This window comes from Prenolepis imparis, unplaced genomic scaffold (assembly GCF_030444845.1).
Source record: "Prenolepis imparis isolate NDT839.2.m4 unplaced genomic scaffold, iyPreImpa1.0 SCAF_8, whole genome shotgun sequence".
In the NCBI taxonomy this organism is placed as follows: domain Eukaryota; kingdom Metazoa; phylum Arthropoda; class Insecta; order Hymenoptera; family Formicidae; genus Prenolepis; species Prenolepis imparis.
This window is the reverse complement of record NW_028141166.1, coordinates 5809220-5835821: the sequence shown is the minus strand read 5'-3', so window position 1 is coordinate 5835821 and position 26602 is coordinate 5809220. Positions and strand designations below refer to the sequence as shown.

Sequence of the window (26602 nt, the reverse complement as noted above, 5' to 3'; positions counted from 1 at the left end):
CACATATTTTTTTTAATACGATACAATGGGATATAAAATAGTGTCGAGGAGTTAATAATTAAGAATGCTATGAGAATTATGAGTCAGATCGTTTTATTTTCAAAGTTTTTGCATCATCATTATGCACATCTAACGATCAACTGTGTAATAATACACTGTTCCTGATCGTAAAGGAAGTTTTTTTTCCTTTATATAGATTCAAAATTTTTCCTTTTACAATTATAATTTCTCTCTTTCTTCTCAATTTATCGCGATATAAAGTAATCGAGAATTAAATGGCTATCTGTTATACATTATACAGAGAATATATCGATGTTTCGTTACATACCTCTCTTTTTCGTAATCAAACGACGAGCCTTGCGTGAAAATCATTCGCGCGATATAACTCGTATAATACTGTCGGAATAAATATATCGAGAACGTGATCGTGAAACTGTACACCGAAACGCACATCATTAACATCCACGAACATTCTCGACGAAAAAGACTTAAAGATACGTTTGTAATAACGTTTATATAAGAGCAATTTCGAGAGCCGCGATATAGAGCCTTCTGACAAAAATCATCCCTTTCTCTAGCTTATATATATATATATTATTATAATCGACTACCTTAGCAATATAAGATTACTTCGAGATCAGATCAGAAATTTTCTTCTTAATGCCAATATATTCTCTCTCTTTTCATCTCTTAAATATTATATTGTTACATAAAGATTTTCGCGAGATAGATAGTGTGAACGAAACCGCGCGTTACGGAATGCGCGAATCTTTTTCACATAATAGGAAATTTTCATTTTCTTATAGAATATATATGTGCATAATGCTGCGAAATCCTTCCTTTCTCTTTCCACATATTCGTATACCTATTCATTTTTTATTTTTGCGACATATATAGCACCAGGAATTTATATTTGTTATTTAGTTTATATATGAGAAAATTGCACTCATCCTTAGCGATTTATTCGGAATAAAAGAAGATGAAAATATTGCTTTTAAAAATTTTTAGATCATATTTTTGAAACTTGAGACTGTCTTGTGTAATTTTATCCGAATTCACAAGAATCGAGAGATATTGCATATTGCTCCTTAAACATTATAAATAAAATTGTAATAAAACGAAAGGTTTGTCTGGAGAAAATTTCTTTAATTTAATTACACTTTAATTAATTAAAGTGTAATGGGCAAGAATGTTATTTCCGGGATCCTTCAATTTAATAAATCATTTTCATAGGATCTTTTTATCAGAAGAAGAATAGCAAGTAGTGTTTGCTACATTCTTTTTTCTCGATAAAAATTCTATCAAATTGAAAAGGATTCTGAAAATAAAACATTCTTTCTTCTTCATAAATACTGAAGTAGTGTGGACTTTTTTTTTATTGAAAACACGTTTATTGTTTACAAGCTTTTTCATAATGGCGATTAATCCAATCTCGATAGTAATGATTATAAGAAGGAGTCACCTGTGACCTTTACAAACATGTTAAATACCTGAGAAAAATGTCATCACGAGAGCGCTTTGCTCTATCCTATTATATCGTTCGTGTCTTTTGTTTTTTTGTTTTTTTACAATGATGTAGTCTACCTCTTTGTCGTTTAAGTAATCGAACGTATATTATATTTATAAAAATTGCATATCTTTACGAGAACAGTTACGACGAAGACGAGCAAGAACGAGGCATGTGAAAAGTACATGTGAAAAGAAAAGTAAAAGTTTACGCGAACACACTCTCTTTCTCTCTCTCTCAAGTCACGCAATTTTTAAATTGATATTTCATATAATCATTTCAGAAACATCATCGAAATGTGCGATCGCCGAAAATCGCATGCGATGAAAAAATTCCTTTCCATGCACCGTAACTATCAAATAGTCGCTTAAAAGACGAAAAAGTTTTATAAATATCGCATCGATATACAATGACGGCGGATTTAAAACTGTATCAAATGGCGGTATATTTATTTGTGTTGACTATTTGGCAAGAAATATGGCTAAGAGCACACATAGAGAGCATGTGAAATAATATATTTAGTAAGAATTTTACTCTCTCTTATATATGTATATATATATATTTATTAATTTTTTAAATTTATATATTTAATAAATGATATAGAGTAAAATGCGCTCAAAGCGATTCCGCGCATTTCTAAAAGTATCGAATTCTTCTTATTTATTTAATAAGAAATTATTTATTTCTGTCTCTTTCTCTCTTTCAATTCATATTAATCCTGATTTCAATATATCATAGTAACTGCATTTTATAGTGCTGTATATCGCACTATCGTATATATAAATTATCGAAAAAATGTAGCAAGACATTTTCTATGGTTTTCTGTGGTGGGATTATTTTCTTTTTATGGAGGAAGTGTTGAGACACATAGGAACGCGTGTACGTCCGACTTCAAAAGGCGACCACCGATACTATTTTAGTGTCTTTCTAATTTTACGTTCTTCTATCCCAAAAGGAAAAGACGCTTGCAGAGCCTAATTGCTTTTGAAATAACTTATCCTCCTCTATATGCGTGTCATAAATCGCATTTACAAAATATAATAATAGCGAAGGCGCACACATTGTAATATCTACCTTTTTACTGATCTTTCTGTCTCGGTCGCTATATATATACAGGGTAATTCTATATAAGGGCAAAAAATTTTAGATAATTCTTTTGTTGAAAAAATTAAGGGGGATCTTTCATGAACATATTCCTCTATCCATTTCTGAGAAGTTATACTTCTTTAAAGAGAAAGATGAAAATTAGGTTTTTATTTTCTTTTTTAATTTTGGATGAATTAAAAAATTTAGTGAACATTTTGTTTTGTTTTGCTAGAATCATCCTGTATTTATAAACCATTAATATATTAATTATGTTGCATAAATATTAATCCCTTAACGTGCAAGCTAAAGTTAACTCGAGGAGCGCTTTATTTTATATTACGATGAAAAAAAAAAAATGACTTTTTGTCATCTTGTTGCAAAAAACCGTGTGTTAAGAGATCAATGATGTTTATACAAGTTTATTAACAGTAGAACGTAATAATTGTTGTATAAGATAGTTTTTATTTATTGACGTCTGATCTTTGGGATGATTTTTTGGTATTCTTCATTTTTATTTATGTTTCATTGTTATGTGCAGTCTTTCTATGAGGTTACGTAATTTTGACTACATTGAGTAAAGTATACATATTTTAGTCAATGGCAATAATCCTGAAAATAATATATGCCAACAAAAATGTTCTATTCTTGATAAAAAAAATTTAGAGTTAATCTTTATACTTAACCCAAATTTTGTCATTTAAATTTTTTATTTTAATTGATCTAATAAAAAATTAAACTAAATTTCAAATTAGACTTTTGTTAAAAAATATTAAAATTAACTAAAAGATAAGATGCTGAATATTTAATAATAAGAAATAAATTGTTGTTACTGACATATATATTTTTTGAAATCTATTTTAAAAAATCTATAAAACAATTTATCCATAACTTGTATACTTGTATACCTAAAATATTTTAAATACTTTTTTTTAGAAAAATAATACTACGTATTAAACATTTTAACATTACATGGATACTACCGATCTTTTAATACGTTATAAGATTCAAATTTACACATCAATAATAGATAGTGGAATTATTAAATCTCATATAACTTCAAATATTTGTTAATTATATTACATGCTGCATTAATTTTCAAATGATTATTATAATATATATATATATATATATATATATATATATATGACAATCGAAATGTATCATAATATTTACAATGATATGCGATAGCAAGAAAGTATATGCAAATTTCTTGTTTTATTACTTCTCTCTCTCCCCCATATATCTTCCTAATTCTTACACAGACTCCCATTTACAAAAATTTCCATTTGCACATGCGTACTTATGAATAAAAAAGAAAATAAACGGGTGAAAGGTAAATGGACAAATAAAAATATCAATTTACACAAATAAATATAAAACATATATTTAAATTAAATGCCACAAAATATCTTGCGCTCTGTGATAAATCTAAAGCCGGAGATTGAGATCTCTTTTTCCGGCTCCTTCATATGAAATTACAGTGTGCCAAAGAGACAAATAGACCAATTATCCATTCAATATAACGGTAACGCATGCACATGTTTCAACATGATATAAAGCAATATATACCTCCTCCGATACACTCTTCGAGAATTAAGTGTGAACATTATACGCGCTATTTAAAAAAAAAATCTACAAAAAAATCGCTAAAAGTCATCGACGATCTAATTCGTTGGACGAGTCCCTCCTCGCCTCATCGATATATTCAGTCTTAATCAGTTTATCAAACTATCGTACACATATCATTCCATCGCACCACAGTTTCGCGCTAATAGATTTGTTAATTAAAATACTAATCATTTTATGTCGCGCACGCGCGCTAACGAGGCAAAAGAAATTGAATAAAAAAAAAATAATAATAATAAAACGGTCGCTCCTTTCTTTCTTTTTGCCCTTTTCTTTTTAGAACAAAATAAAACCTTTTGACGTAACAAAGCGTTTTGTCTGCGCCCGAATCGATTTTTTCGTCTCTGTGAAAATAAGCGAATTAAAGGTAAATTCATAGAAATCTTTCAGTTGATTGAAAATCGGTTTAAAATTTCTATCTCTATTGTCCTTCTTCTATTGTGTCAGCAATAGTAGAAAAGTTTTAGTATTTTAATTGTGACGAAAAATGTGACAAAAATTTAATAGTATTTCTAATTTCTCAACTTTCGAGATTCTCGCAAAATAAAAATTTCTATGAACCTCTTTCAATTGGCTTCTTTTTTACAGAATCGATTTAAGAGAGACCGCGGTATTCCCTATTCTTTATCGACAATAATAAGAGTGTGAAAGCCAGCGGAAAACGCGCCTTCTTAGTGTCTTATAATTAATAAAATAATTATTGCTACACTAATTCGCTTATTCGTGTGTGGACCGTACTATATTATTGCTCTCGGGATAGTTCTGGATAATAATGTGAAAAAATCTACGGCTTTAATTGGGGATCGAGCCAACTTTTAGCCGGGAAGCGGATTTTTTTTTTTATAAACGGCGCTCGTTATCAGTGTCGCATCGTTTCTCGAGATCGCACGAGATTTTATCGGATTTATATAATCGTCTCGTGCAGAGCAATGAACACTAAATGTGGTACATACACGGTTGATTCTTCAGGGAAACGGGAAAACCGATGTTTGCGCATTTTGTTGTTTTAATTATGTATTTTGGGTGAAATATAAAGCTGCCTAATTTTCGTTCACCTCTCTTTCTCTCATAGAACTTAGAAAAAATGAAGTTTCTGAAGCAACATATTAAACATTGTTGCGCAAATTTTATTCTTAAAGGATGGAGAAAATTTATATTTAATATTAAATGCGATATTACGCGGAATATTCGCATATTTATATGCGCACGAGAGATTACACAGGCGTCTGTACTTGTCAGAGCATTCAAAGTTGTCAAAATGGAGATCTCTTCTCTAACTTTCTTTTTTCCTTCTCTATCTTCTTTTAACGCGTTCGTACAGATGTATGTTATACATATATCGTTCTTACGAATTCTTACGCAATTATGCAGCTAATTGATATAGGTACGTGGATTAATTAATTGTTTACACAATATTTATGTACAAGTTATCACGGTTTCAGGTAGCCGAGAGGATCAGTGGCGATGATGCGAAGCATCGCTTTATACTGCGCGGTTTATTAAAGAAATTCAGCACTCTTTTATACTCGATATAAGTTAACGCGCGCGCACGCACACACAAACACACACAAACATGCAATATTCCTCTTCCTCTTCCGTTTTGCGAATAATTTTCGCAAAAATTGACCTAATTTTTATCATTTCCTAATTTTTCGTTGCGCCCATTAAGCATTTTCTTTTCTTCGTTTTCTCTTCTAACCAGGCGAGAGAAAATAACGACAGAGACAGCACGAAAAGCACTTCTTCCGACGAAAAAAAAAAAAAAAAAACAGGAAACACGCTACATTTCTGTCGTCGAACACAATATAAAGACACGTATACAATTATCCTACTAATCATTATTCTAAAAATCAATATAATCAAATATCACAATCTATGATAAGAAGTACGCATATCCTGCGTCCTGTCGCATTACTAATCTATAATTAGGTATAATTAGATTAGCTTTGCGCGCTTTTTATCTATCAGGAGATTGCAATGCGCAGGGGATGCAAATTATAAGGAGAGTACGTAGAAAAATAAATAAATCGTCTTAGATAAAAAGACAACGGAATCGATAGCTTGCTAATTTATCCAAGTTCGCGGATAAACCTACATAGTGGCTTATGATTTATTCGATCAATAGTGTTTATGCGCGGACAGAGCATTAAAAAAATCAAACAAACCTACGTCTCGCAAAGATGAGATTTTTTTAGAATAAAAAGAAAATTTTGGAAAATTTTAAATAATTTGTTATTGCATTTATATATTATATTGTATTTAAATATATAAATTTATTCTTCATTTATTACAATATGTTATGCATGGAACAATGCAGGGTGATTCATATAAAGCTTAACTATTGGGCAAAAGTTGCAGAATTTCAAAGAGGATATAATATCATGACTTGGAATTGCCTTTGGGTGGCGTTTTTTAAATAATTTAAAGATCAACCTATTAGTATTAAAAAAAACCACATAATTATTTCTTTCTTAAAAACAACTGTGTTTTTTTAAACCAATTGATTCCTTAATTTTGTGTATAAAAGTATTGAGATGAGATCAAAATGAATATTTTATATTATAAGACATAATTTATATAAAATTGTCAAATTAAAATATAAAATCTCATAAATAATTGATTTTTTAACCACAAATTTATATAAAAAATTGAGATGGTTGCATAAAAAAAAAGTTGATCTTTAAATGATCTTGAAAACCACCATCCAAAAGCAATTATAGATCATGATATTATGTCTTCCTCTACAACTTTTGCCTGTTAAAACTAAAATAAATCACTCTGTATAGTTACAGGACATTTGAATAATACTATAACTATTGTTTTAAAATATATTAAAGTATTTAATTACATATGAAGAAAAACATATCGAGACTTTTTGAGCAACATTTAATTATTGTTAAAAAAAATTTTGTAACATTTAATTAAAGTTGTTAACAACTCCGAGATATGTAAAGTTATATTAATTTTGTTTTTACGATTATATTATTATCAGTGCTTTAATTAATAATCACTACATAGATTTGCGCGTCTTTTACCGGATAAATTCGTATCTATAAGCACAAGTAAACGCAGATTCGCGTTAAAAAGACAAACAAACGAAGTAGTTTTTTCTTGCTATTAAAAAAAATAAATTATTATTTATCTGATAAATAAATGTGATTGTATCAGATATAGAAATTATTATTTGTGATATTATTATACATACTAATATATTTAATATCGATAAAATTTTAAAGTTTCATCCACTGGCCTCTTCAATTTGTATATTCGTGCAATTTCATTAAAAAGAAAAAAATATCACTCGATTCGTTCCTAATTATATTTACATCGCGAACTGATCTCATCTTATTACGAGACTCAATAATGCAGAATGAAATCGAGTTAAAAAAGAAGTCGCTCACTCGAGAAGTTACGATTTTCCTATTATTAATCTCCATGGCAAAAAACGGTAAAAAAGAAACAAGGGAATTATGTATATATAACGTTAAATAATGGCGCTTCTCGTTATCGTAGAGTACACACATATGCAAGAGAGATAAAAGATCGTGATTGATAAAAAAAATATATATATGTATATATACACTGTATGTACAATCTGCATATTCATCTTATGAGGAAATAAATTGAAATTCTTTTCATCTATGGAAAAAATGTGTATGTGTGTTTAGTCTCGAATGCTAAACATTTTCCTATATACAATATGAGACAATAATAATAATTTGCGATCTATTTACAAAATTTCTGCACAATTTGATAAAAAATGCACGACACGTATGATGGTATTTTGTATCACGAAAATAATTGCACGCTCACAATTTTATAATGTCAAATGCTATAATGCAATTATTAATTTCTAACTAATGAAAAAAATCTTAGCGATATATTCAATAATTTAACTAGGAAGAAATACGTTGGAATTAGATTTCAAGATGTAAAAATAAAGGATGCTTCATAAATCATGATACGCCAAAAAGAAATTCTAAAATAATTTCGAATCCTTAAAAAAAAAAAAAAAAAAATTCAACATGATGACGATAGATAATAAAAATAAATTCGTGATATCGCGGTTTGATAATTGATTTAACATTTAAAATCGCAACGTCGTTTGATTCATATCTCACCGAAATATTTCCAATACAAAACGCAAACTCTTATATATACATTTTACTCTTACATCTTGAAAAGCATCTAGAAATCACTTAATAAAGTAAGTCCTCATGATCATTGATTACGAGATAGTCGTAACGCGCATCATTGAGAGAAGAGGATTGACGGAATGTTCTGCGACATTACAAGCCATGTAATAATGAATAAACACACGGTACAATGTGAGAAAATTCTGTGCAGAAACTTTACACGATATCGCGACCATTCATTGTTCAATCAAGACACACGTTCAATCTCCTGTACCTCTACCTATTTTTCTACTTTACGTTAAAAATTTAGCGAATAAACGAGTGTGTGAAATACCTATATCGACATCTGTGTTCCTTCTTCTCTTCTCGTGAAAAGTTCAGATATATATATGTTCAAATACGCGATCGTCATATATGGATGTTGCCAATTGGGAATCCTTTCTTGATATTCTATGGCGTTCTACGACGTATTCGTGATATCTGATGCTGAAAGCTTCAAGTGTATTTTGTGCGATATCACGCACGAAATTGGAAGATTACATCGCGCCTCGGAGACGCGATGCGGAAGCATTTTATCCAAGGACAGACAGAATTTTTGGCGATCGATCGCGCAAGATATACTTACATCTCCATAGCGTAGAATGACGAAAACAAGAGCCTTTTCCCCCCCTCCCCCTTTCGATAGGCTGTGGACGCGACATCATCGACTGCAGTGGCAGCAACGACTAGGACGACGACGACGTGGGCGACGACGAAGAAAGAGAGGGTGTCGCGAAGGAAAGGAGGTAGATAAACGACGCCCGCGGCAGACAGTCCTCAGCCCGGGGTGGGTGGGGTCTTGTGTCAGTGAATATTGAAATTGTACTGTTTGCGGCTGGACGAGATGCGGAGCCACCGGCTGACAGCCAGCGGCTCCGGATGACAGTTCGACCAGGAGATGTCACCGAAATGCGGATACGGCGACGACGTGGTCGTCGCCTCGAACTGGATCGACGCGGACGTCGAGTAGTCCTGAGACTGAGATTGGCAGCTCGACAACGACTGCTCGATCTGGTGAGACTTGCCGTGCCTCTTCTGCTGCCGCGACGACATCGCATTCGCATGATTCAGCCTCTTGCCGTTGATCTGACTGGCGTGTTGCTGCTCCAGCTGCTCCACGGGCTCGAACAGATTCAGGCTCGGCATGGAAGCCTGTATCTGCTGATAGCTCCTGACCGAGACGGGCGACTGCGACGAATGACTGTTCGGGCGTGATGATTGTATCTGCATCACCAGCTGGGACTTGGCGTGATCCTTGGTAGTCGTGGTATAAACTGGAGAGTATATAGACATGGTCTCGGCGTCGATGTCCATCGGGGTCTCGCCCTCGAGCGAGACTGTCGCGACTACCGTAGGTGGTTGCACGCAGGTGGTTGGCAGTGGCATTGATGATATGACCGGCATCGCGGCAGGAGTCGTCGTGGTGCTGGGTATCACGGTGGCCACTGCTGGCGATTCTTCGTTGTTCGCGCCAGGTAGCGGAGACAGCGACGGCAGCATCACGGATATGGGTCCCATCATCGAGTTGGATTGTTGCTGCGACGAGCCGCCATCGGTGCTGCTGTTGTTGCCGCTGTTGCTGCCGCTGTTGTTGTTGTCGGTTGTTGCGATAGTAGAGTTGACCACCAGAGTAGACTCTAGACTCCGCAGCTCCTCCGCGTTGGCGAAGTCCTCTTCGAGCTTGGTCTAAAAAAGAGAAGCGTTGGCGACTCGTAGAGTAAGAATCGTAAATCCCGTAGGAGAAGGTGGCGTTTAAATGCCCAAAAGAAACCATGCCTTACAGGTTTAGTGGAGCCATGCGGGGCCAGACACCGATAAAGCAAATCAACAGCCTGCAATAACAAAAACAGAAAACAAGTATCAACCGACACCCTCTCTGCCTTTGCCTTTTAACGCGCGGTATCTCATTCTATCTCGACACTGATTCGACTTGGGTCGATCAATCCGTGTTTGTTTTATAGCAGAATAATTTTTTTTATATCTTTCTTTACTTTGAATACAAAATATTTCTCGTATCTAAATATGTTTACTAAGATTGATGATCATCACACATGGCAAAAGTATAAAAAAATTATGTTTTATATATTTATATGACAAATTAAAAAGAAAATATTTTAATATATCTTTTAAAATGGTTTTAATTTTTTGTTATATATTCTCTGTAATTATTTATTAAAACTAAACTTTATAAATATAAATTGAGAATTAAGAAGGCTATATTCTTAATATTTAAACTTTATAATTAAAACGTTTGTGATATAATCTATGGTTTAATTTAGGAAAATATATTATGTAGCATTTAATATTACTAGAATATATCTAGAAATATGCTATTATCATGATAGAATACGTATGTATTGTCAGATAGATTTATATATTATATTAAAAATATTCTGTGAAATATAAAATCGAAAACGTAATATTAAAGTCGTATAATGCAAGTTTAAGAAAATGAGCAGGTATATTGGATTCATTCCTATAGAAAGTACGTAGAAAACATGATATTCTTCTGATATATTTTTCAATTTGGGACATGCTTTTTCAAGTATCTCACATCTCTGATTCTTGATAATCATTAGAATTTCTTTAGAAAGAATGCTTGAATAAATAGTTGATAAAAGTTAACATCTTGCAATCATTTTTATTTGTGATATATGTTGGGGAATAAAATCCCAAGTGATTTACACTTAAACTACATGAAAGACGCTTCTGATTATTGTAATTTTAAGTTATTTTTTTATCTTTAAGTTATTTATTAATCTTTATTAAACTTTGTTTATGGGACGTACTTGACTCAATCTATTTCTACCAGTTATTGAGCAACTTTGAAACTTTGCAATATCATATAACAAAATATTATCGTCTCCATTAAAAAAAAAAATAAAATAAAATAAAATAAAATATACTTATATGTAGTATTTACATAATTTTTTCCATTTAAATATTTCAAATTAAATATAAAAAATATAAAAGTGATATTTTAAAAATCAGAAGCTTTTCTGTGCAGTTCAAAGTGGAAATCACTTAAGATTTCATCATACAAAATATATCTCAAAATAAAAGTGATCCATGAAATGTTTTCATGAATATTTATTAAATAATTTAGTTATTTGTACTTCGATCTGAGTAAACGAATCTACCTTTTCATCGTTTCACACACAAAAAAAGAAAGATATTTCTACATTACTTTCTTTACACCTGCTTTTCAATATCTGACATTATGAGAGTATGCAGAAATGAAAGTTCTTTCAAAAGCGTAATACAAAATAAGAGAATCAACATCATGCACAATGTCTCAAACTTATCGTAAAGCTATACAATAATTTTGTTCGGAAAGTAAGAAAGCCACATATTTGTATATATCGCTCGCATTTTCTTCAAATGCGTTACGAAAAGAATAATAAATCCAACACAAGAGAGAAACTGTATATACTTATACACAGATTCGCCTCAACCACATACACCGATTAAGAAGTTGAAACTTTCATTTCGTCAGCTACGCCAGCAATCTCGCTCCTAGGCACAGATTGCTCGCGCAGAGAAAAAGATTGATCATAGTAACATGGCATATGAAGAAGAATCACATCGAGGACACTACAGAGACGAGATAATGAGGAGAGAAGTGTGTATAAGAGAAAAAAAATATTGCGGGAAAGAAAAACCAAAAAAAAAGTAACCGTTCGCTCACCTTTGGCAGTGGATAAGTGTCTGGCAGCGATAGTACGGGCGGCGAGCTCGGCGACACTTCCGGCTCAGCGATGGAAACTGGGGTATTTGGGGTAAGAGGAGTGTTTAGGCTCGATGCCGCCGCGGTGGCGACGGCAGCTGCCGAGGACACGGTGACGGTTCCCGAGACCGTCATCTTCGTCGTTTGCCGACTGCCGCCGCCGCCGCCGCTGCTCGGCTGCTCCTTCGCGGCCCTATGCTCCGCGAGGAGCTTGTCGAAGGTTTTGCTGCGGCCGACGACCGTCCGGCGCAGCGAGACGGTGTGCGCCTTGCACGTGAGCGACCTGGTGCAGGGTTTGCCAGTCTCCTCGTTCCAGACGCCGCAGTGCCGGTCGGGATCGTATTCGCGGTCCTTGAGCAGCGAGCGATCCGTTTTGAGCCTCTTCCGGCGAGGTTGACTGCTGCTGTTACTGTTGCTGCCACTGATGCTGGGGCTTTTGCCTGGACTGCTGCCGCTGTTCGTTGATACGTTGAGGCTCGAGGGCCCGGCCACGCTAGGGGAAGCGCTTTGCACCTGGATCGGCTCGAGGGGCGATCGGGGTGATAAGGAGATCGGCAGCGAGCCGCTTGCAGACAGATTCGTCTGGTCCGCAGGACGCTTGACGATCGTGTGGTTCAGCTTCGCGACGCCAGTGGTGGGAATCGAAGAGGACGAGGATGATGTTGGTAGTTGAGTTTTCTTCAGCTTGGACACTTTGCAGAAGGGGTTTTTCACTGTCGGCTTCACGATCGGGTTCGGAGGAGGCGGAAAATTCGGTGTGCCTGAAGGATGACGACACTCTGTGGCAAAATAGAAAACGGTATTTATAATTTCTTTATATATCTAATATCTATATATTTCTTTATATATCTATCTTTATATATATCTATAAAAATACGTATATAATCCTTTTTTACTTTAAATTACATTTTACTTTAAGCTACATTGCTATTAATTATTTTATGTATAAAATACTTTATATTAAAATCACACATTAATAAATTAGGAATCAAAATTATTTAATATTTATCTATATTCACTAAACAATTAAGATTTTTCATAATATATCTTGTAATTATTAAGAAACATCTATATTCTATATTTCTTTTGTAGACACGTCATAATTATAAATATAAATTCAATTGAATTTATAAGTATAATTATACTGTCTTACTAAACTAATATAACGATGAATAAATGAAAATACATACCCATATGTTGAATAAAGGCTTGCGGTTTCACTATGGCATTACAAATTTCACATACCACTCCGTAAAAGTCATCTCTTTCCGGACAGAAGCCATATAAATCAATATCTGAAAAATATTTCATTAAATTAATATTATAGCAAATGAATAAGATTGAAATAACAAACTACAATATTATATATTATTTTAAGAAGATATAATATTGAGAGAATATTTAAAAAGATATAATATTGAGAGGATGAGAACTATAAATTACCTTCTGCAGAAAGTCGTGTGACTGAGCTTGACGGTTGAACTTCTGTTTCCTCATCACCTAAAATATACAATATATATTTTTATAATAGCATTAAATATTATATAAATTTAGTTATTCCAAAAGAAACAATAATCCTTAATATATAATTTAAATGTTTGATAGTATAAAATATGTATTTCATCGTGCAACAAATTAGAGATTATATTCATTTATGTATTGTGATTAAATTGAAAAGGAAAAGATACTTTAATGTAATTAAATATTAATTCAAAATATTATTTACATACTACTCTATCATTATTCATCTATATATGAAATATAATCTATTAAGAAATTATACAATATATGTGTTCCATTTTTTAACTATACATATATGTGTTATATATATAGTACGATTATTTAAATTATCTAACACTTATTTTTTAATAATTCTAACTCAACATTTAAACAGAAATGTGAAATAAAGAACACAATGTTGTGGTATAAAGTTTCATTTTTTTATTTTCATCGTATACATGCACAATTCACGGCTTCTGTACAGGATTCATCCAAAATCCGCGAAAAGTAAATGTCGAGTCTTTTTATATTTTTTCAATAGCAGTAGAGAGACTTCTATTGAATCTATTCGACATATAAATTATTTCATTTTTCGGCGGTCGAGATTGTACGCTCGCTCTTACAAAATTACATAATTGTCAGTCCTGAAAATCATTTTTCACGCCGACAAGGGGATCAGGGGGCTCGAAAGAAAAAAAAAAAAAAGAAAAAAAAACAACGAAACTTATCGCCCCCCGATGCCGATGGATACCGAAGAAAATATCACACCTCTCCTTCGACGCTCGCGCGCGCGCAGGGAGCGACAGGGGAGCGTCGAAGTGAGGTTAGGGTACGCGCGAGCCTCCGACGCCCCCGCCTCCTGGGGGACGCGGCCGCGGCGTCGGAGGATTCGACAGGATTGAGCGCACTTACTCAGCGGCTTGTCTCGTCCGATTCTTTCGATCCAGCTGGACCAGGGCTGGCCGTGAAAGAATGTTGGGCTGTCACTTCCCGACATTGCCAATGGCGCTCGCGTTCCGAGTGAAACACGGCGCGGGTCCACGCGTGTATGTCGTAGCGTGGCGAGTGTTATTTTTTCTCTTTTTTTTTTTTTTTTTCTTTCCTTTTTCTTTTCTTTCGGGAGTCGAGCCGCGTGGATGGATCGGAATTGTCAGGCGCGGCGCGGCGATATTATAATAACCCCCTGTACTCCACTGTGCTCTCTCCTCCCTCTCCTCCTACTCTCCGCGTGTGCGACATGCGCTTCTTCCTGTCTCCGTCCCCGCTTCCGCCAGCTGTTCACAAAGTCGTACGCGTGCACGCGCGACGAGATATATATATATATATATAAATGTAAATTTTATGTGTATATAATATGTGTGTATATATATATATATATATATATGCGGTTTTTCGAACTCTTTAAATCTCGACTATGACATATCGGTTCCGCGAACGCGTCGTCATCGCGCGATCGAGCCCGGTTTGTTGCTCGTCGAGAGAAAATCGTCTATTCCGCGTGGCTCGTCGGCGACCGAATATATATCACACACACTTACACACGACGCTCGTCGCACGCGCGCACAGCGAGCACTGCCGCTCGGCGCGGCAGTGCATTGGTCGGCCGGCGTTTGACGTCACGAGCCGACGACGCGCGGCGTCGACCAATCGCGATAGGTCGAATCGCGGCGCTCGACTCGATGCTGCGCGCAGTTCATATTCTTCGGTGCTGCTGCCGATGCAGGATGCATAGTGTGAATACGCGTATCTCTCTCTCCATCGGTTCCAGCGGCCTTTAATTCCCCGCTGCCATTCACGTACGTAAGTTCATTGATAAAGTTCTGTTGGAACCTTATTCCGTGTAAACAACGTCGTATCTTGCGCATATACACACTCTCCGGAAAGTCATTTGCTTTCTCTTTACGAGAGAGACTCGAGCAATATATATTATTAAATATAATTATATGAATATTATTATATATAATATTTATATAATTATTTAATAATATATATATTGCTCGATAATATATATAATATTTATATATAATAATATTCATATAAATATTGAATATTATATATAATATTATATATAATAATTTATATTATAATATCATAATATTAATTATATATTATAATATTAATTTATATTATATTATATAATATATAGTAAATATTAAATATTATATATAATTATATGAATATTATTATATATAAATAGTTATATATGTGTATTTTTTATTATTTTAAATTTAATTTTATCGAGCTACAGAGTACAAAAATACTTTAAGAAACAAAACAATGTATGTAAAAAATCTCCTTTTCTATTTTTTCATACAAAAATTCACGCGACTAATTCTATTTTATATAAAAACACGATAATTATATGAACTTACAATCATGACGCTTGTTTCGACCACATCCATCTTCCTCATATTATCGAGAAACCGGATTGATGATATAATAATCTTGAATATAACGACTCTTTTGAAAACCGATTCGCGTATCTCTTCGAAGAGACTGTTTTGACTAGGAATAACCGCTGTCGTCAGCGGCCATAAATATTGACGATCGTGTTCCCTCTTATTCTCTAGTGCTAAAAACACAAATACTTAATTTTACAGTCTTGATACGTGTTTAATTTAAAATTCGCGGTCCGCTCTTTTAACCCGCGAAGAAGGATATCGGATTCGGTTGCGCCTGGGCCGGTTGGGCGCTGTTATTTACATCGCCACGATGGGCCTGGATCGCCTGCCAGTTGATGTACCAGAAGGGTTGCTTGTCCCTCGGCCAGGTCTTGATTCTATTCACCAAATCGATGTCACCGTGAGCGTCCACGGGTAGATCGGACGGGATTATCGTGCTCAAAGCTGGTGCAGCTGCAGCTGATGCGGCTGCTGGTGCAACCGTACCGCCGCCGATTCGATTTCCGAGCAAGTCGGTTCCGAAACCAACTGCCTGAGTCCCTTGACCGGTTTGATTTGTTGGACCCGCTTGACCTTGACTCGCGAAACCCGTTTGACCTTGATTCGCGATGCCCGTTTGATTTTGATTCGCGATCCCCGTTTGACCTTGACTCGCAGTGTTTGCTTGTTCCGCTGCTATTCGCTCGTCTATATACTGAGGTAGAACCTGAGGTAGACGATTGCTATTACTGCCAGCGTGCCATGGTCGTTGCGATTGCACCAAGCAAAACACGATGCTCAGAAGTACGATGTGCTTCAGCTGCAATGGAGAGCAATTGCGATTTAAAAGAATATAAAGGACAAAAATTCATGTTCAATTCTCATTTTGAAAAATGTAAATTTATTAAAGCAACCCTTTTGTGTACATAAAATCGCGAAATTAATATAATATCTAAAATTATGGAAATTATTTTCTAAATAAAATACTACTCATATATTTATTGAAACTATTTATATAGTCATATTTAATATAATGTAACATAAGATATAGATTATAATATTAGTTATTAAATATTGCAATAAATATTAGAGTGAAACGTATATACATACTATAAAAAAATAATAAAACCAAATTAATTTTAGTAACAAATATCAAAACAATAATGTTTTTTATTAAAATGATCAAAAAATGAATAAATTTCTATTAAAAAAAAATATCTGTTTATTAAAATATTTTACTAACAATAAAATATTATCTAAAATTGTGAAAATTATGCAATTAATATAATATTCATTACAAAATATAAGATATTGGAAAGATCTATTTACCATGATTGTCGAATGTGTCGAGGTATCTATGAACTTGATAAATAAGTAGTTTCACCAATAGTATAATATTTACTCCGAGATTAAAAAACTCAACGAGATCGTACGGTTTTACCGTTCAAACTTGAAATGCTGGTGTGGCAAGCGTCTCTTCTGATATATAAATCGCTTAGCCACACTACGATTTCCCCCACTACGAAATTGAGTCATGCATCTGTTGGGAAACTTGGTTGTATCTTCCCGTTGAATTCGCGATATCGTGTAGGATGCGAAAGTCTTTCCGAAGAGCAACAAATCTCGGGGCACTGGATAAGAAAGTATTCCCCGAAAGCGTGTCTGGGATAAACCAAATTTCGCCAAGAATGCAGTTCGCCAATTTGCAATTTATGTCTTTTTTCAATGATAATTTATGATCTATGCGATAAAGTTATGTCGTCTTTTTAAACTTGATTTATTCACATGTAAATTCAAGAATAAAAGAAAAATTTATGAGGTTATTTAATTTTTATATGAATTCTTATGTGATTTTGTTAAACACAGAAAGAGAAAAAGTAAAAAGTAATTCTATTTTATTACAAATTATAGGTTTTTGCATAATATAAATATGCATATAAATATATATGTATATATAAATGTAATTTTACACATATTATTTAGATAATAGATACTCATTTTTGATAATTAAAAACATTTTGTTTTGATATTTACTAAAATTAATTTGAAAAGTTTTATTATTTTATAGTATGTATATACGTTTCACACACTCTAATATTTATTGCAATATTTAATAACTAATATTGCATAATCTATATATTATGTTATATTATATTAAATATGAATATATAAATAATTTTAAGTAAATAATTAGTATTTTATTTAGACATACAATAGATAATTTAAAATTTGTTATGATAAATTATGCAATTGCAGAAGACCATTTTCTTATCAATAATAGTAACATTAACAATATTCTTTGTATTGTTAATGCTATTTATGATGGGGAAGGGGATGTTGCTGGGTATAAAGCTTTTCTCTCTCCCTTTCCCTCTGAAATCTGACATTAAATCGACTAAGTTGTCAGTATTTTCGCACTTATAGAACATTATTTTATTAAGCAAAAAACTATAATTTATTACTTAATGTTAAGTATAAATTTGGTTTAATGTAATCGCTCGTCCAGAGTTCTAGTAATCCCCTATCTTCCCTTTCTTCTTCCCTCTTCTTCCTTGAAACAAAATCTTAAATACGTCACTGTATGTTCGAGTTCTTATATATATATATTTTATAATAACGAATGAAACTGCAAAGTCAGCATTGCCGATGAATTTCATGCTTTCCCGGCTTCGCCAACACATTACGTCTGCGGTTATATTTATCACGGCCTTTTATTGTGGTTTTAACGAGAGATTATACTACTGATGCATTTAATTGAGTCGATAAATCTACGCGCTCGTTGTGAATCCATCGATATTATCGAGTTTTTTATTTATATTTTATTTTATTTATACGATATAAATTTTCCAGAATAATGGCAACTCATAAAAATAATGAGAACTCATAAAAATCCGCGACTTAGTCAGAAAAATAATAAATATCAATTAAAAAGTCTTATCTAAAACGATGCCGTGACCTCAGGGAGACCTTTAGAAATCGTTGATTTTTACAAATATAATTTTGCTTTTTCAGTATTATGGACTGTTTCTTCATCGATATCTCACTAATAATTTGAAAGACAAAAGAGGCTAAATTTAAAAAAATCAAATGTGTATTTGACAGTTTATATAGTATAATTAACATTTAACATTTATAATTCGTGTGTAAAAGAAGGGATAGAAGATATAATAAGGTCAGGATAATATAAATAATATTTTTACAATAAATATTATATCATTTTTTCAAACATTTTATTGCAAAACGTTTATTTACATTTAGTGTCACATTTGGAATTATTCTAAATACCGGCAAGATTTCTTTCAAAGTGATTAGACAAGGTTTTTACATTTTCTTATGAGTTATATGGTCTTCGTGTTTGCGCATCTATAATCTTTATCGAATATTTTTACGATTCTCTATTCTTGCAAAATGCAGTTGGAGTAAATTATTTATTCTTCATGTCGCTCGGCTGTAACGAGATTATGTCACGTAAAATTGAAGGCTGATGCTATACGGGTTTATGGAAACAGCTGTCAAACCGGGTTTTTCCCATCCCGCGTTTCGAACCATCAGGCATGGTAAATTTCACAGCGGATTATCGGCAACATCCGTAATTCCCGTTAACGTGATAAAGCGAAATCTCGCTGCTCTTAGCGCGGATTTCTTGTCATTATTGTTAGAATTGTATGAATGGCAAAAAATATATATTTATTATTCTAAGATATACATATATCCAAAAACACCACAAATCATTAATAAAATTCGTAATAAAAATATGACAGATATGATAGATATATTTCTAAAAGAATGTATTTATACGCACAATAAATAAAAATGATACACATCGCATTTTTTCTAAAATAATATTACACGAAAAATATTATTGCAAAATATTATTTTCTATAGAGAGAATGCGTCGTTTTCAATTATATTAATTATTGAATAAAACACGCAAGCAAATACAACAATATATTTTCTTTTTGAACAATCACTTTGAAAAAGATGGGGTATGCAAATAATTCTTAATTTATTATGACTAAATAAATATTTTTGAATATTTAAAGGATAGAAATGAGATTTTTAATATCGCAATTAAAAAAAGATTATAAATATATAGTTAAATATGTATATAGTTTAATTTTTATAATTATAAATATCGTATATATACAGAGTTTAGTCGTAATGATAGAACATTAAATTAATTAATTCGGATTTATCGAGTTGCACAAGATTGTTGTGGATATGAATAATACTAAAAGAATGTAAATAATACTTTTCTCTTGTAACTTTTATAGCTTCGAATAATGTTTGAATTAGTTCATTCTTCTCATATTTATATTATCTAGATTTACTGTTATTGTACATCGTTGTGTAAGTGAGAATCAACATTCTCGACATGCCTAAAAGCTTGTCATATTCATTTACATATTTACAATATAAGTAATCGACTTGGAATCGCCTACGTCATTGAAATAATAACTGCGTGTCAGATACTGAATTGCCTGCTTATCCAAATAAAAAACGTTGATCTCTGATATGTATAGATATCAGTATGAAGTATAAATAAATAATAATTACCGCGTTTTGCGCGCTCTATAATAACTGGAAATTTTAATGATTTTAACATGCGTTAAAATATATTAATTATGGGTATATAAGTATATAAGATAATAGAAATACAATATTAATCTTTTTTATATAACTTCTTATTTATTTCTGTTTTCTTTATTAATTATGATTTATTTTTCAATATGCAATTAAATTATATATATATATATATATATATACAATATATATATGTATATAATTATAAATTATATTAATATCTTGATGCGATAATAACCTAATTTATTAATAACTTTTATATTATATATAAATAACAAATTAATTAATTGTTCATTAAAATAAATTTTAGATAATGCATCGTTTTTTAATCGATTAACACATAAATATTCTTTCATCGCGTTGATGTGATACGTATAAGTAAAATTTTAATAGTTTATAGAAATGTGCGCTCACACACTGTACATTTTTCTCTCATTGTTGAATAAAACTTACGGCGCAGAATCATCGATAAGAAAACCAGTTTCAGCACAGTGTCTTTAGTTAAATTATGATAATTTATTGTGTCGTAATATTCGTATTCGTTCATTTTAATAAGTCAGAATTATCATCGCGTGTATACGTATATATATGTGTGCGCATTTGTAATGTAATATTGAATAAGAAAACTAAATATATTATATATACATATAATAAATTGAGAAGAAATGAGATATAATTTTTTTTCAGTAAGAGAAACAATTTCTGAAAATTTTTTAAAAGACTTTTTTCATTATTTTATAAAATCCTAAAATTTCCTATAAGATTTTTTTTTTACATACATCTATTCCCTAATCACACGACATTTTTATAATCATCGCAAGACTGTATTCTGATAAAATGCATACGTTATTCTCGAATCGAAAAATATACAAAGCGCATATAACAAATGTATATAATGATTCGATCTTATCAATCATTTTACTTAATTTAGTAATGAGTAGCATATGTAATAAGTGAGATTTTATCTATGTGTTAATGATATTGCCACTTATTTTATCGCTTGTAGATTTATTGGATACATACATACATGTACTTTGTTTTAATCCAGAAATTTGCAAAGAAGATGAAATGTATTTAGAGCTACACGAGCGCAGAATTATGTTATATCACTATATCACTACGTTTCCCTTTCTGAACCGTCGTAGACCGCGTGTGCGTGTCAAGCGCACTTTGCCATTTATGAAATCATTACAATGACCTTGGGTCAATAAACGTACTCCTTTGCATCCAGTCATTTAGATATTTTATATTTCAATTGTGACACGGTCCGCATCGAGTCTTACCATGTCATATATTATGAGGCGTGCGTAATTTATTTTAAAGTTCATAATCTTGGTTTTAATATTATATTTACATACGTTTTTATAAATTAAATATCTTATTTTTCGGAAATATTGTATATATGTATATAAAATTGAAACACATGTTGCGTGTCCTTTTCACCTTATTGTCTTTTATATTTTGTTTTATTTTTAATTATCTTTTTTTATACAAGTTTAGGATTATATTTGCAATCATATATATTTATATATACAATAACCCTTTAGTACAGTGGCGCTGAACCACTCATAGGGCAACAGAAGAAGGGGCTGTAAACAGGACGTTATTATTTCATTCGTTCTTTTCGTTGCCCTGTCAATCATATCATTAGAAGTATATCAATTGGTACGACATGTAAACAACATTGCGTACTTGATGCCACGTGCGATATAAGAGCGACTTTGGGATTTTAAACCAGAGTTATCCACTGGTCGTTGAGAGATTGATCTTTGGCGATGGATTTCGTTATAGTTTTGTTTGTTTTAGGGTAAGTTCATTCAATTAAGATTAATTCATCATTGTTTATTATTGGTATCGTTCATAGAGAATGGATTAAAATCTAATGCGCGAAAATTACAACACAGGATCTTTTCTTTTTGCGTGGTTTTGTCGTATTTTAAACGTTCTCGAAATCATATGCGAAATTAATTCTTATATCTTGTAGAGTATCTCCATATTTTATAAATACAAGCTTTATTAAATTTTTTTGTTGAAAGCTTGAATGAGAAAGTAACGTTTAAATAGAGTTTGACATCACTATTTTATAAATATTGAAAAGGTGTAATATGTAAGTTATACATGTATCATTGATGTTACATTAATATTCAATATTGATCCATGTAATAAGGGAAATTGATTTGAGCAACAATGTAGTTTATAAAGAAAGTATATGTTACGAGAAAAAAAAATTGCAAGATTTAGATTATAATAAAAGATTTTAAAGTGCAGCTTTGAGGCTTAGGTTTCTTTCGCAAAACTGAAATGTATGACATCACAGATTAAACAGATATCTGCTTTATGTTTAATTCAAACTGCAATATTTTGTAATTTATCATAAAACATATATTTTTTGCACCGTTTGCTTTAATTGAACAATATATCATTATCGCAAGATTGACAGCGATGTAATATTATATATATTATTTTAATACAAATATGTGTGAAATATAGACATCTCACGTTTTTTTTAAGTTTAATTATATGTATATATATTTAATATATTAAATATATATGTGCGCTTGAAAATAAAGTTTACTTTAGCGCGTTGTAGGATCAAGTTGCTAACTAAACATCGAAAACGCGATTCGTCTCTCTTATCATTTAATAGTGTCACTTATTTTTTCATCCGCTATACTGATCTGCTCTGTCGAATTTTTAAAAATATCACTTTTTGTCCAACAAACGCTTGATTTTCCCGTGACAAACGGAGAACGGCTTCGAATAAATTGGAGCTCGTTAATCGTAAGAAGAGGTCAGTAGTGCAGTTTAGCCGCTCGTATAAGAGCAGCTCGAACATCAGTAACTCCATTAAAGTGGATCAACGTTGCACGGTGTCATGATGAACGTGGTAGTGATACCGTTCTTCTTAGGTGAGAATTTCGAATTGTCGTTGCGTCTCACGTGGAGAACTCGGGACCGGTTCCAATCGGGGTAGTTCGCCGCTTCCCGATATCCCTGCGATCGATTCTCGGTTTTGTTTCGAATTATCTCCCGTAAGTATCAACACTGGATCGCGATGTCGGCGAGTCAAGTTCAAAATGCGTGGCAAAAATCGAACAATCACGTAAATATGCGAGCACTTATCGGAAACCGCCGTGGAAAAAAAAGCCGCCTTTAACCCGGGAGAGAAAGAGAGAGGGAGATAATAGAGATATCGTAACCGGGCGCATTGATGTCATACTCACGCCGCTCTAATCAAGCTCCATTCAAGCTCCTAATCGGCCGGCCCATTCAGACGTTCTCGCGAACGGACCACTCGGTCACACACAGCGGCATAAGAGTATAAACCCGTGTCCACCCCCACTCGCGCAATGATACGATGCTTCTTCTTCTTTTTTTATTTTTTTTCCCCCAGCCGCGCATCTCACTGCCAATGAGACGTGGACCCATGGACCGGAGTACACGTTTCAGGTCCAGGTGAACTGCACCGCGATTTCGGACGAGGACGATAGTGTACGGCTGAATTTGGAGTCGAAGCTAATCTGCCAGCCGCTGAAGATCGGCCACTCGTTGAGCTGTCACTTCGAGGACTCGAAGGCGAACAGCTTCGTCGCGGATCGTCTGAGCCCTCTAGAACCGGCGATGCCGGTCGGAGAGGTGAGCCGACAGCCAGCCTACGAGATCAATGAGGATCAATTCGAGATCAAGTTCAACAGACGCGGACTGGACGATCTCGTGGTGAACGAGAACATTCAACCGCGCGAGCTCGACATGATCAGGATGATCGTGGGCCAATTGAGCGTGGGTACCACCCTCGACGGCGTCGGCAACGACGTGACCTTCGACGCGATAGAGAACTTCACCCAGGGCGAGTGTTACACGACTTTTACGATCGACAAGAAGCTCGTGGGTCGTTCATTGTACGCGAAACCGGGTTACGTGCTCAGGCCGGTCCTTGGATTGAAGGACGGAAAGCTGATGCAGATCAGAAAAACCAGGAACCTACGTATGTGCGCGCACAAGGTGCCCTATTTCTTCGGCAGCGCCGAGACCTTCCGAGAAGAGAGCGACATTATATCTGATGTAGTAAGGACCATGTTACAATTTTTTTTACAATACATAATTACAATATACAAAAAAATGTGCAATAATGTGCCAAATAATAGATGACGAGTTATGTATGTTAACAATCTTCAATGTTTATGGATAAATATACTTAAGTTGTCAAAACTCTACAAAATATAGATAAGTAATAAGATAAGTATATGCAAGAAATAGAACTTTTATTCATTATAATATTTTGTTAGTTATCAGATCAATCTTAATTTATTCTATAAATTTAAATGTCATTTTAAATTTAATTAAAACACAATTAATTGTAATATGCTTATAACTTGTCTGTGTGTTTACGTTTAGTCAGCTGATTTCTGTCAAGAAATATTAATAAAGATAGTAAAATATTGTAAATATATATAATATGTTATAATACCTTATCCGCGAATATTTTTTTGACAGAAATCAGCTGATAACTGTCAAATCACTATTAATCCAGTTTAAAGTATTATAACATATGTTATTTAAAACTTATACGTTCTCTCTCTTCCACAGAGCTTGTCAAATGGACACATCATCGTAACATCGACAGAATTCATATCTAGCACATCGAACGTGATAACGACGAGCAGAATAACCGAGGCGGCGGTGGTGACGACTCTTTACGAGAATGTAAGGCTCAGGCTCGAGTCAATCCAATCCGCGAAGAGCGAACCGCCAGCTGTGAAGGAAGCGGAACTCGCTAGTATCTTCATAGGTAGATGGATAATAAACGACTCGTCCGAGGAAGATGAATAACAATATCGAGAACTGTCGCGTTTTCCGCGCACGAACGCGTGTGAGACACGAAATTAAGAAATTCTTTCGTTGCAAAGTGTGACTTATATCTTAATTTGATTCACCTATCTCTATTTATCTCGTGTAAATTGCAGCTATATTATGAGGCTGCAACAAAGCGTTTTCACGTTCAACAAATTGCAAAAATTATCCTGTGTGTGTGAATGGCGATAATTAGAAATTAAATCGAACTGTATATAAAACTGTTACAACTTTAATTAATAAGGAAAAAGTGTTGTTACGTAAGAGTGCTATATTTTAATGTGCAAAAGTGTATAGTAATAATAAGGTCTTGTTACTTGTATAATATTGTAAAAGCGGTTTGATGAGAAATAAAAAATTATACTTCTAAATTTCATTTATAATATTCATTTATATTTGTTTCTTAATTTTATATATACTAGAACAACACAAGCGCGCGCTACGCGCGCGCCATTCTTTGATCTCATATTTTAAAAAATAATTATTAAAATAATAATATTTTTTTGACAGAATCAACTGATAACTGTCAAAAAATATTAATCGAGTTTAAAATATCATAACATATTATTTTAAACAAATTATTATTTTAATTTTAAAAATATATTATTTAAAAACTTAATTAACAAATTGGCGCTTAAATCAGCTGATTTCTGTCAAAAAATATTATTAAAGCATTCATTTGCTAATTAAATTTCAGAGTAATAATACGTTATAAAAATTAAAGTAGTAATGTTGATAATAATTCATCCTCGATTAATACTTTTTGACAGAAATCAGCTGATAACTGTCAAAAATAATAACCGAGTTTAAAGTAGCTAATTTCTATAAAAAAATATTAATAAATCTTCTCGTCCATAAAATCGTAATTAGTTTCGACGTTGTGATTATCTCGATTATCAAAACAGTCTTACAGAAAATTCTATTTTTTTTGTTCGCACTTGTTTTAGATTTAAATACTGAATTTTTATGCATTGCATAATTAATTAATATATACTTCTTTATGTATTGATTGCAATGCATGCATAAAAATATGTGAATTAATTATGCAATGCATAAATATTCATTACTTAAATCTTTAACAGAAAACCAAAAAAATAGAATTATATACAAGAATCTTTCGAACAAAATATCTATGCTTCTATCAGATTCATGCGTCTGTACACAC

General features: G+C 32.9%; 3 protein-coding genes across 5 annotated transcripts; 1 reads left to right on the top strand and 2 right to left on the bottom strand.

Moving 5' to 3' along the window:
• Positions 1–3951: 3951 nt before the first annotated feature.
• Positions 3952–14662, bottom strand: LOC145939239 (uncharacterized). 2 transcript variants are annotated; one of them, XM_083043475.1, is made up of 6 exons: positions 14534–14662; positions 13565–13621; positions 13312–13416; positions 12083–12900; positions 10176–10226; positions 3952–10080 (listed from the first exon to the last, which is right to left on the bottom strand). In XM_083043475.1, the coding sequence occupies exons 1-6, from the start codon at positions 14616–14618 to the stop codon at positions 9199–9201; spliced, it is 1998 nt and encodes a 665-aa protein (XP_082899601.1). In that variant the 5' UTR covers positions 14619–14662; the 3' UTR covers positions 3952–9198. The 2 variants fall into 2 exon arrangements, with proteins under 2 accessions (XP_082899601.1, XP_082899602.1); XM_083043476.1 differs by lacking the exon at positions 10176–10226.
• Positions 12796–25802, top strand: LOC145939240 (vitellogenin). 2 transcript variants are annotated; one of them, XM_083043478.1, is made up of 3 exons: positions 12796–12920; positions 23981–24651; positions 25174–25802. In XM_083043478.1, exons 1-3 carry the CDS (start codon positions 12890–12892, stop codon positions 25414–25416), a joined length of 945 nt encoding a protein of 314 aa, XP_082899604.1. In that variant the 5' UTR covers positions 12796–12889; the 3' UTR covers positions 25417–25802. The 2 variants fall into 2 exon arrangements, with proteins under 2 accessions (XP_082899604.1, XP_082899603.1); XM_083043477.1 differs by lacking the exon at positions 12796–12920 and adding an exon at positions 21391–23495.
• Positions 15902–17469, bottom strand: LOC145939241 (uncharacterized). The gene is made up of 2 exons (XM_083043479.1): positions 17332–17469; positions 15902–16822 (listed from the first exon to the last, which is right to left on the bottom strand). The coding sequence occupies exons 1-2, from the start codon at positions 17332–17334 to the stop codon at positions 16262–16264; spliced, it is 564 nt and encodes a 187-aa protein (XP_082899605.1). The 5' UTR covers positions 17335–17469; the 3' UTR covers positions 15902–16261.
• Positions 25803–26602: the final 800 nt, after the last annotated feature.

Excerpts from the sequence above, each read along its gene's own strand:
- LOC145939239 (XM_083043475.1), bottom strand. The coding sequence starts at position 14,618 with ATGTCGGGAAGTGACAGCCCAACATTCTTTCACGGCCAGCCCTGGTCC. Across the intron at positions 12,901-13,311 it reads AGCCTTTATTCAACATATGG|AGTGTCGTCATCCTTCAGGC; the intron begins GTATGTATTTTC and ends ATTTTGCCACAG. Across the intron at positions 10,227-12,082 it reads ACACTTATCCACTGCCAAAG|GCTGTTGATTTGCTTTATCG; the intron begins GTGAGCGAACGG and ends TTGTTATTGCAG.
- LOC145939240 (XM_083043477.1), top strand. The coding sequence starts at position 23,462 with ATGATGAACGTGGTAGTGATACCGTTCTTCTTAG. Across the intron at positions 23,496-23,980 it reads AGTGATACCGTTCTTCTTAG|CCGCGCATCTCACTGCCAAT; the intron begins GTGAGAATTTCG and ends TTTTTCCCCCAG. Across the intron at positions 24,652-25,173 it reads GCGACATTATATCTGATGTA|AGCTTGTCAAATGGACACAT; the intron begins GTAAGGACCATG and ends TCTCTTCCACAG.